Source organism: Spermophilus citellus (assembly GCF_964194105.1).
Source record: "Spermophilus citellus genome assembly, chromosome: 3".
Classification (NCBI taxonomy): Eukaryota; Metazoa; Chordata; class Mammalia; order Rodentia; family Sciuridae; genus Spermophilus; species Spermophilus citellus.
In genome coordinates this window covers 190,808,907-190,821,417 of record NC_138184.1, presented here as the reverse complement: position 1 = coordinate 190,821,417, position 12,511 = coordinate 190,808,907, and the positions used below count along the sequence as shown (strand labels likewise).

At 34.1% G+C, this 12,511-nt stretch overlaps 1 protein-coding gene across 1 annotated transcript in view; it reads right to left on the bottom strand.

The window, feature by feature from the left end:
• PPP1R3A (protein phosphatase 1 regulatory subunit 3A) overlaps positions 1 to 10,654 on the bottom strand; it is a 44,598-nt gene extending 33,944 nt beyond the window's left edge. Inside the window, exon 1 of the mRNA XM_081286101.1 lies at positions 9,839 to 10,654. Within this exon, the coding sequence (XP_081142227.1) occupies positions 9,839 to 10,626 (788 nt within the window). The 5' untranslated portion in view covers positions 10,627 to 10,654. The remainder of the gene's footprint in view (positions 1 to 9,838) is intronic.
• Positions 10,655 to 12,511: the final 1,857 nt, after the last annotated feature.

Here is a 12,511-nt window from a genome sequence, read left to right as displayed (position 1 = left end):
GGGAATACCTAGAAATGCCACCATTGTAAAAATTCTGACTAAACTGATATAGAGGGCAGTACATCAAAGGTCTTCTTCCTTCCAGACATACAATTATCATATTCAACAGCAAATCTCTTGCTAAATATTATTTTCCTTATCTATAAATAAGTTTCATCAGATGTAATAATGGCAAACACAAACCTATTCATCTAAGGATAGCTTTTTAAATTTGTATTCTATAGGCTGCCACTCTATAGGGAAATCCTGCCAGAAATATTGTTAATTTAAAAGAAGCATAACAAAGTAATGCAAGCCCCATAATGTGGATAGATCAACAATAGGCCTTGGGCTCAGGTTGAGCTAAATAAGTTTTATGAGATTTGTAAACAAGTAACTCAAATGTTTGCATAACTGCCATTGTCAACAAATATGACTTGATTTGATAGCTTTGAATGAGATGTTACTAATATAGAAAATGTACACTATTTGAAGAATGTTTTATATGCACTATACACACATGTTAACACACACAAAAAACTGAATGAAGAGCTTACATGTACATATGTGTGTATGAGTGTATTTTCCACAGAAAAAGCAGTGGAATTTCCTAGATAAATTATCAACCAGATTGGCTGCTCTAGTTCTCTACATATATTCACTGATTAGAACAAAGAGCTGTTACTTAAAATTGTATACAAACATACAGACACATCATACACATGCAATCAGGAAATTCACATATATTCAAATGATTTGTGCTTTTAAATAAAATATTAACCTTTTCTACAAAAGAATAAACTTAAGCTTATTTAAATTTTACTTGTTCTGCATTACATTTGATTTTTCAAATTTACTCAAATTCTTTTTAAATATCTTTATGTTCTTAAATGGAATTTTATTTAATAACTAGATGTCTAGAAATAACATAACTATAATTCTAAGTTATTCTTGGTTTATCTAAGAGGTTTTCAGGAATTCTAATATAGCTATATTTTTAGGTAGCACTGAAGAAAAAACAATAACATTCTGAAGTATTTTTAAATTTCTAATTTTATAAAATGGTCTCTGGCTTCCAAAGAAATAGCATAATAATAATATCTTCAATACTCAGAACTGAAAGCTAAGTGTGCTGGATTAGGAAAGCTCCTTAGCCAGCCAGCTGTTAACCCATTGGCTGCCCCTGACGCAGCAGAGCCAAAAAATGTAAGACCCTGTAATAAGGATCTTATTCACCCCTAGAAGAATTCAGCTAGCGATGGGTTTTTACTTTTCTGACTTTTGCATTAAAATGTTACAAACTAGTTTATTAGTTTATTAGCTTAAGCCTCTGGGGGGAAATCTAAAGTTATTGAGGGTATTTGACAGGGAAAGTAGAAATCAATGAGAGAAACCATATAATTCTGCTTAACTTTGAGTATAAAGTATAGGAATTCCAACATTTAATTCAACTGAAAGAGTAAATGAGTGACTGAAGACAGAATAATATGAAGACTATAGTAGAGACATAGAACTTCCTTACAGAATACATTACTAAAGAATACAATTGTCCAGGAGATAATTAAAAAGAGACACACAATCATTTGACTCCAGTGGTTTTCAGAATAATTCTGCCTGAAAGCAAAGGACAGAATTAGATAGTTTCTTCTACAATATGAATCAAGGAAAATTGTTTGGAAATCAAGTGCCCTGGGCTGGAGATGTAGCTCAGTGGTAGAGTTTGCCTGGCATGCACAACGCCCTGGGTTTGATTCTAAGTACTGGAAAAAAAAAGAAAGGAAGGAAGGAAGGAAGGAAGGAAGGAAGGAAGGAAGGGAGGGACGGAGGAAGGGAGGGAGGGAGGAAGAAGAAAGAAGAAAGAAAGAAAGAAAGAAAGAAAGAAAGAAAGAAAGAAAGGAAGGAAGGAAGGAAGGAAGGAAGGAAGGAAGGAAGGAAGGAAGGGAGGGAGAGAGAGAATGAAAGAAGAGAAATTCAGTGCTGTATTAAGATTAGAAACATTGATAATTATTATTCTATGCATCTCCTTAAGATTATATATGAGGAAGGCAATCTCTTTTTCTGTTACATCTGAAAAAGATTTTTTCTACTGTTAAGTGCTTAAATAAACTAAATTGTATCAATATGTTATGAAATAACAAATTTTAATCTCCAAAAGGAGTTGTTGGTAAAATAAAAATTTCCAGCTTCATTCCATACACAGTTTGTGAAGCTGAAATTTACCTGAACAAAAATTCTGTGTCTTGCAGTTGGGTTAAGACATCTGCAGTAATTATTTTAACAATGAAAATTAGCTTGAGGTTTTTCTTTTAGAATTAGAGTCAACAGGTTAGGGTTGTACCTTGGCTTAATTTTGTAAAACAAATCAGAATACCACGAGTAGTTAGGGTTAGGAATCCTGGTACTATCTTGGACTGGGAAGTGTTTTCACATGGTTAGGAAAAGCACTGTCACTATCCAGCATGATTAACAAATATCTCTTTGGAGGAAGGGAAGTAGTTTGACCATTTGCTACTTCAGACTTCAAAAGGGGCAAAATTCAAGTGCACAGCTGAGCAAAGAGAGCCACTGTCTTACAATATTACAATTATAATTGTGAATTGAATAGCACTAACGGAAAACACAGATTTTTTCAGAGTAACTGGGGGGGCATATTAAATTTTCCTAAGACATGTTTTTTTAATGTACAACCAGTCTATATCATCAAACAATACAGTGAAACAGTCCAGTTCAGTAATTTATTTCTATTCTTCATAATGCCATATTGGTGTCTGTTGTATTCTGCTACCTTTCCTAACCCCTACTATCACCCCTCCCCTCCCCTCCCCTCCCATCTTCCCTCTCTATCTCCCCTGCTGTTGTTCAATTCTCTCCCTTTTTTTTTCCCTCCCCCTTGCCCCTCATAGCCTCTTGTAATTTTATGTATCCTTGAAGGTATTTCTATTCTTCATAAAAAAATTTAAACAGCAGGATGGCATTATATTAAGCTTTCAAAATCAATTGTTATTTATCTAATGGATAATGATACCACCATGCTGCTTACCCTTGGAAAGTTATCAGAGCAACAGAACAGAAAGCTGAAAAGATTTGAGAGATGTGTCCTGAGAATCTTTTCCTGTTCATATAGTGGTAGAATACAAAGAATGCTTTAAAATAGAGGAATTTAATAGAGGAATAACCAAAATGCAGTGATAGAGCATATATTTTCTTAGAGGAAAAGAACTGTATAAGCTTCATCTTCTAGTCATAGGTATAATGTTATGGTAGGTTGAATTGTATGAAGCCAATGTTTTGGTCCAAAAGAATCATCTTTAAAAAAACCATCTTAAGAAAAACCTTGTGGTAGTTAGTTTAAAAATAGACCTAGTCTCTAACTTATGAACAGGTAATTTTCCAAAGTTTTTGTAACCCAGAAATTGCTGGAATTTAAAAATCATTTGTCCCCACAGAAGCATAAACATTAGTTTCCCTGGTTAGTGCCCAAGAGCTTATTGAACATGACTAATTTTGAAACTATTTATATTAGCCTGGGTCCTGGCAGCTGAAATGATAATGAGGGAAGAAAATATTTCTCCATTAATCTTAGACGTAGGAGCGGCTGCATATAAGAGTTTATCACATTGTCACTGATTCAAACATTGGGATAGATGCACATATATGGTAGCTAATGTAGTTCTCATTGCAGCACTGCCAAGTAGAAATTATCATACCTGTTTTGCACCCTAATAAAATGGATACAAAATATAATATCCAAGTTTGAATCATTGGCAATTAGAGTTAAAGCCCAAATCTGCCTTACTATAAAGCCTCTGCTATTCCCATTGTGCTTCATTAGTTTTGGAATCCACAAGCACCAATACACAGACATACTCCAGACCCCAAGAGCCTTTGGATCCCTTACCAGTTATATACTCAAACCTGCCTTGTACCCTATGGTACTCTCTGCTCTAAAATTATCCATTTCCATTGTTTCAAAATGCACTCAGAACCCTTCTGTGAAACCAATTTCACGGGATGTAAGACAGAGATAGTCCCTGTCATTCTAAAGATGTCTGCACTTAAGGGAGGGGTGAGGTGTGTGCACACATCCAAATATATAAACACACACACACACACACACACACACACACACGTAAATTCATGCAAGATTACAAAGTGAGATATCAGAGTATATATTATCTTTTAAATCTGACAGGACACTGGGCAATCAGGCCCACCATGAATCTACCCTGAGGTTACTTCCCATACATTATTCCTGTAGGGGTTTGGGGCAAGAACCTGGAATAGGTACAAAAATCACAGCTAACAGAATTGGAGGAAACTGAAAAACTACACTGGCTTACTTCACAATGGTGCCATCATTTCTTTGCCTAGAGCATTTTTGGCTCAGAGTTCTTGGACCCTGTTCCTTTTTTTTTTTTTTTTTTTGCAAGCTGCAGATGGGCTTCTGGTGAGTAAGTTAGGCTTACAGGAAGGAGCATCCACTCCAACCACAGCATCCACAGCACTTTCCTTCAGCAAGAGGTTGAGAGAATTCCTGAATGATGAGAATCCCTCATTCCTCTTCTCTCCAAAAAGTTTCATACTAATCCCACAATAGTCTAGGCTAATGGGGGTACAGATTTCCACAAAACCAGGAAGCTGTGAAGCCCTGGTAGACCTCCAAGGAAATTCTAGGCTAGTTGGCTTCTTGCTGTCAACCAGCTGGCAGCTTCCAACACCCTCTTGATGGGCCTGTGCAGCTGTGTTTTATGTTTCCATAAGTCCTTGCCAAAGCACCCCCGCCCTTAAACAGACCCAGCTTCCACAATTAGCAGGGACTCAAAATGAGTTAGTTATGGAATACCTTAGGTCCCAGAGGCCTCATGGAGATATTTACACCTCTTTGGACTATTTCCAGGACCCCAGATTATGCTATACTGGTAAATGAAGGAAGTCTCACAATCCAATGGCTCTATCTGGAACTTGTAACATGGCCATATCTTGTGCCCCACTTTCCAATGCTTTTCTTAGCCTCATTTAACAATTTTACCATCCTGGAAGATAAACTCTCCACATTCTTAAAATATGCTTTAAAAAAAATTTTTGTCCCTTTCCTGAATGTGCCTGGTTCTATTACTCTAGTATAAAAGAAAAGAAATATTGAGTACTAATCATTTTTTTCCCTTGGCATTAAAGTCATCTAGGGTTATATTTGCATTAACCTGGCCAAGTTATAAAAACCATCCAACACCTATATCATGCTGTTTCTTTGCTTAAAATAATAAATTGGTTTCACTTAATTAAATACAAAACCAGATGAAGTCAACCTGTGTACCCAACAGTTGAGAACATACATTAAGATGGTGGAGGAGAAAAAAACAAGGTGCTGAGGAGGCCACTCTCCTAGCCATCACCCAAGGTCAGTTATAGATCACACATTTGAGAAAAGCTAAAATATAAGTATTTATTATATTTTGAAATATGTGGCTTCTATTGTATACCCAGATAACCTGAGCTTGGGTTTGTTGTTTTCCTCTGTCTTGGGGACTTTCCTTGTCCTCATAGGCCCATGTCTCTAGGCACACTTCTCAATTGGACACTGCTGCCTAAACATAGGACCTGGCACACAGGTCCTTAAGAAACATGTGTTCAATTTGTTTTGGAACTTGAACAAGGAAACCTACAGTGTCTGGAGAAACAGTGCAAGTCCAAGAATCAGGAAATTAGTCAGCTGGACAAGGTTTGGTAATGATGATGACCATGGTGATAGTTAGCTTTTGATGATTATATGCACCCAACACTCTATGAGAAACTTTAAAAATATAATCTCATTTTACCTTAATCATCACAACATAGACTTTAGAACCCCTTATTTGACTAGTAACTTAACTGAGACTTTGAGAAATAAATAAGTCCGTAACCACATAGTTATTAAGCATATGTTTTGCTGGTATTAATATGCACATCCTTTCCGTGCCAAAAGTAATGCCTTTTTTTACACTTTCTAGTCTGTTACTTCATTTTTCATGTGTAAAATTTTAATGGTTGCTAAGTTCTCTTCCAGTTTTAAGGTGCTCCAGGTATAAGGTCACACATATCTCAGGAAAATTTACAGTTCAGTTTGCTTGTTGATTCCAAAGCTGCAAGAGGGTTGCGGGTATAGCTCAGTGATATAGTGCTTGTTTCACATGCACAAGGTCCTGGGTTCAATTCCCAGTGCTGGAAAAAAAATCTTGCAAAAGACAAAGGAATGACTTTTCAAACCTGAAAATTCAGGAAACCTGAAAAGAAATTGGAAATGGACTTAGAGGGAGCTTAAGCCTTAACAGAGTTTTTCAAATATTCCTAAAGTTTGAGTTAGCATTGCCTTTTTATGGCAGCCAATATTCATTGATAACTTCCTATGTTTGAGACACTACATCAAAAGTTTATGTGTATTACCTCATGGAAATCTCAAACCCTTATGGGGCACAGCCACTTTTATTCCCAAGTAATAGACAAGGAAACCAAACTTAACTTGCCCAAGTTCACATATAGTAAAGTTAGAAATCAAACACAAAATATTTATGAAGTCTATAATTTTTCATTTTGAGAGTATACCATTTCTGCATGCTATTTTATGCTTATTTATCTATGTTCATTTAATGTGATTTATATCTATGTCTTTCTTGTCATACATTTTCAAACAAACCCCATGGAATGTAGATCCATTTAGTAGCTTAGTTTGTTTGCTAGCACATAGTCCAGTGCTGGATATGTGGTGATACTTAACAAGTATCTCATGATGCATGCCTTTCAGTGCAATTAAATACTTTGGGTCATTCTCAGTCACATGCCTCTCAGTTACAGACTCTGCTTTCTTCTCCCTCTCTCTCTCTCTCTCTCTCTCTCTCTCTCTCTCTCTCTCTATATATATATATATATATATATATATATATATATATATATATATATATATATATATATATATATATTTCTTTTTGTCCAAAGTGGTTAAATTAACAAGCATCAAAAGAAAATAAAAAGTCCACACCAATGTGAAGATTTGCCAAACTTGACCTGAGAAAAATCTCCATAGAGAAAACACATGGCTTGGATGAATGATTGACATAACAGAAATCCTACCACACAGTGTTCCCACAGTTCATCCCATACTTATTACAAGGGATTATTGACACTTTCAGAAGATACAATCTCAGGATCCTGATAGTAAATTAACTTTGGCATTAAGAGTAATTGAAGTTAGATGTTGCTCTGTGCACCAGGACAGACAATTTTCATTTTAACTCAGACTTATGTTGCACAATATTATTAATCTACTTGCATGTATGAAGCAAAAATTCACATACATTTCTCTTCTCTTTTTGTACTTTGAAAGAAATGACCTCCAATTACATAAGAAATGTACAAACACTCAATAAGAGACACTTTTAGATATTGTAACTATGTGGAAGGAGGAAGACATTGTAGAATCTATAATTTTTATCAAATGTGTTAGTTCACTTTAATTTTAGCCAAGTACACATTTTGTGAAATAACACTAATAAGGTGTGCTCTTTTTCTCTATTCTCAAATTCTTCGCAATGAAATCCAACTGCTATATTCATTTAGAAATTTGATAATGCTCTCTTGTGTGAGTTTTAGGAATATTTGAAACCCCATTGCATATAAATTATATCATGGAAAAGCTGTATAAATATTCTATTATGGCACATGCTGTTCTAAGGATCTGTCAGGATTTCCTTTATACACTCCATTTTGAGTGGTATATAAATCAGATGTAAAAATTCATGTTGGACTGAAACTCAGCACAAAAAGCCTCCTCCAGAGGCAAATGCTTTTTTCAAAGTGTGGTTTGAATTATGTTGGTCATTTTTAAGTTATAGAAGTGCAGAAAATGTATTTGTGGTTTTGAAGGAGAGAGATTTTTTCCATTTTTATAACTCATTAGGAAACTTTACAGGCCTTTAGACCATTTTGTGGTTTAGTTCTTCTCAGGTTTTTCCCCAAAGCAATATTAAAACTTGAATGGTGTCCGCTATGAATCCATTGATGACTGTTCTGAATACAAATGTCTGTGCAGGTATAGATAGTTGTACATATCTTCAACCAGGAGAAGTCCCAATAATATCATGACTGAGATAGAATATTAGGCCTTTATTTTGCTTTTGGTATCCAAATTTAATATATCAAAGGAATCCCCTACCTAAACTATAGTTCAGTGTGGATTCTTTTTCATTATAAAGCTGCATCTTTAAATTGCAGGAAAATCCACTGAGTTAAATGCTGCTTTTTTTATGAACCCTTTGACAATAAAGCTATACCTTTCTTAAATTCTGTTTGCTCTCACTTACAGAGTAAACTGCAGCATGTTTAACAGAAATTCACTGATGATTATCTCATGCATAAAGTATTTAATATATGCAAGTGTATGTAGATAAATTAGTGTGCTAAATACCATTATTTTGTTTCTACAGTGAGTATGCTGTTAAGTTTATAAACATTTAAACTATTGTCTTCACATATATACAATTATGATTCTATTAGCTCTCTTAACAGCATCAGTTAAAATATGAAAAAGTTGGATTTGGACTAAGAGAGTTGACACAATTCACAAAGTTGATTAAGTTACTCTTTCAAATAACTTTAAAAGAAAATGAAAGTAAAAATACTTCATATGCTGGAATTGCTTCAACCTACACTACATTTAGTCCATTAATGCATTAAAACAACACATTTAGTAGTTACTATTTATTGTCATATATATTAAAACAAAAAGAGGTTAAAAAGTTCCAATGTCATAGCTTATAGGTTTTTTTCACTAAATTCTACATAGAGAACTAAAATCTGGGTGTTTTCATTCCTACTACCATTCTCTTTTCATCATATTACATTATTTCTGATACAGTTACTAAACTCTTTATGTTTAGGGACAGTTAGAAGAGATCACTCAGAGGACAATCAAATATTTGCCTATGGCGAGAGGAGCAGTATGGACTTGTCCTTCGGGACACTGTGCAGAGCAGAAGGAGACTAACTCCTCCTGAATACTTTATCTACTAACCCAGTGTCATGGAACTTAGCCAACACTGCACTATGGAGAGAGCTGAATGCCAGGGATTATTTTTTTCACATTAATAGGAGAGCAGGGTTACTAATGAGGGGTCACATCCCAAATCTCTAATCTATATAGCTGAATATCCTTATTTCTATTTGGGTCATATTTTATTCTGCTCCATTTACTTTTAGTAAATTATACTAATTTGGGTCCCATAATCTTACATTTGGTTATAATTATAAATTATATGTAATTTATATATCATTCACATACTTAACATCATTCTGCTAGTTTATAATTTAAGTATTATCTCTTATGATTTAACTTAACATGTATCACTCCAAAATTCCCTATATATATACCTCAATTAGTCATTAAAATATTTGTTTTCACTTTTGGGAAAGGTCTACAAGTTTCTGATAACTGTGTACATATTGAATATATAGTTCTATGTTAATCAGAAATGTTTCAAAGTAGAGCACAGACACTTTAAAAGTACTAAAAATAAATATACCTTAAATGTCAAAATAAATAGCTTATGAAGAGTCTGAATTTCATGGTTTAAAATTAATTTATAACTCATTAAGCAAGTAATACACATATTACAGTTCCCCCATTATACCCATTTTTTCTTCACATTTATAGAAGAAATAACAGAACTATTTGACTAGCATTGACCTTGTTAAGCCTGAAACCACAGTTTTACATAGCAAGCAGTATATCTTTTGTAAATTAACTATTTCCTACAGCATGTGATATAAAGGACAGCATTAAAATCTTTCAAGATGATGAATAACAAATAATTGCAAGATATATCCTCACCTTGATTTTACCTTTAAGCAGCCTTTTATTTGTCTATTAGAAACTTCTTCCCGTGGCTTCACAGGCTCTGGCTCTTGTTCTTTCTTTTGACAAACCAGTGCATAATTTGTGCCATTATTATTTGACCAAAATGTACCAACAGAAGTTTCATAACGTATACAAAACTCAACTTTACTGCCATCTTTTTGATAAGGAGGAACTAATGAAATCTTAAAGGAGAACTGATCAGTTTCACCATCACATGAATTGGGAACATATTCTGCTAAAATGTCATAATGTGTCTGCCAGTCATCTAAGGACATTCTCACATATACTAACTTCTCAAAAGAAATATTCAAAACTCGAATAATGCCTTTCATACTTGTAGACCCAGGAAAATACTCAGTTGACTCTAATATCGCTTTCTGTTCTTGAAGTTGTTGCATGAGATCTTCTTTTGAAGAAGGCAAATCAAAGAGTGGAGATAGTACATACTCTTCAGTATGGAAAACATCCTTCTTTAAGTCAAAATTGGTTGAAACACTCGGTAATTCCCAGCAATCAAATTCTTTAATGGACACAAGATTGAATCCAAAGGTGTCAGCAAATGAAACTCTTCTGGTACCTGAAGTTGGGGTGTCCAGGTACATGTCTTCAGAAGATTCAGAACCTCGCCTACTGGGTTGAGGAGAGAAGCCAGGCTTGAAGGTATCTCCAACGTCTTCATCTTCACAAACAGAATCAGATAAATTAGGAACTTCTAAAAAATTATCTTTGCTAATCTGACTGGGTACTTCAGAAGGCTCCATTGGGCTCTCTGATATCAAATAAGAGAGAACTATACAACTAGTAGGGGCTGATATTTGAGATACTGAGGCTTAAAATAAGTGTAATGTTACAGTTGACATTACAAAAAGGAGTCAGCTCTATAAATAGGCTGAATGGCGTGTAAACTATGCTAGCCTGCCTCCAAAGGCCTTTAATATGATAGCATCCACGCTTGCTCTCGCCAGTGTGTCAGATTTAACTCTCAGTATTTAAAGTTGCATTTGTTTATGAACTGAATTCCAAAGAGGCACTTATAGAACATTGTTCACTGTTAGAAATTCTAAAAATTTAGGATGAAAATATTTCAATTGGTTGATCTTAAAAACAAAAACTTAGAACATTTTAAAAGGAAATAAAACTAGTAAAATAATACTGAATTTATAGTTTAATTTAAATCAATCCATGGAGCCAGGAAAGGGAGACAGGGAAGTATAAGAACATTTATAGATTTGAGGAGATTTGAAGTCTGTTAATAATGATAGCAACAGTGATTGGAGACTTAAAATGTAAAATGTTTACTAGAAAAGGGTTAAATAGAAGTGTAGAAATTTCTGAGGAAGGAAACATTATTTAGATAAAGGAGAGAACATTTGAAACAAGCCATAAAGAATAGGTGGAATTTAGACGTGCAAGACTGAAGTGGATTTTTCCAGGTAGAAGAAATAGCCTGAGAAGCAGCCAGAACAAAGAATTAACCAAATCTGTTATTTTAAATATTAGCTTCTTTTCATTAAGTCATGGAAAAAATACACATAAGTCATGTTATTGACTTGAAACTATAAGTGGACAAAGGTTAGCCTAGCTCAAGAATAAAATATTAATGTAAAATAAAATATTCATCTTTGGCAAATTGCCATTTTATGCCCACAATATAGAAGTTGATACCATATCATCCTGGAGTTCATTGTAAATTTTAAAGTGTGAACAGCCTATTTGGACCTTTATGTTATTTGTGCCAATGTGAAAACCCACTTTAGGGATGGCAATTTGAGAAAAACATGTTTAAAAAAAATGAATGTATATATGTTTTAACCCTGAAATGCTCCAGCAAGAAATCTGTCCTATCAGTATGGGAAGTATGCAAAAATAAATGTAGATATATATTCATAGCAGAATTGTTTAAGTTTCTGGAAACTATCTAAATATAAATTAATGGGAACTGAATAAATCATGTTACTCCATTACAATGGAATGTTTGACAGTCATTAGAAGACTAAAATATTGCTTTATGTACTAATATGAAGAGATAACCAAGATAATTAGCTACATGAAAAAAAAATGTACACAGATACATGCATAGAAAATTCCTGGAAAGACACACACACACACACACACACACACACACACACACACACACAAAATGTTAGCCATGCTCACCTCTAACCACGGAGGTTGAAGACTGCAAGGTAAACAGGGTTCCTTGCTCTCCATAGTAGTCTGTGTATTTGAAATTTTAGTCATGAGCATGATTTTCTTCAAGTATTTACAAATTAAATTAAATTGAAAAAGATATGAAGTGTGAGAGGTGATGAATTTTTTTTCAAAGAAAGAGCCCAATGGCATAATTTCTTTCAAAAGACAACTTTATAAATTGAATAATTTGCATTGCATATAGTAGTTGATTAAGAAATTATTTTTTCAAAGTGAAAAATGGATGATACCTAGGAAGAGAAGAAAATGAAATTATTTAGCCTTTACCTTATCCTCATAGCTAGAATGATGATGAACACATGATTTGTTCAAGATTGGCAAGTGGCTACTCTTGCCTGCAAGTTTGATAACCAGAAATAGACCTATTCTAAGATACTTAAACATATTGCATGTAGTCAAGTTAATTAGCTACCAAATACTTCATAGAGTTTGTAA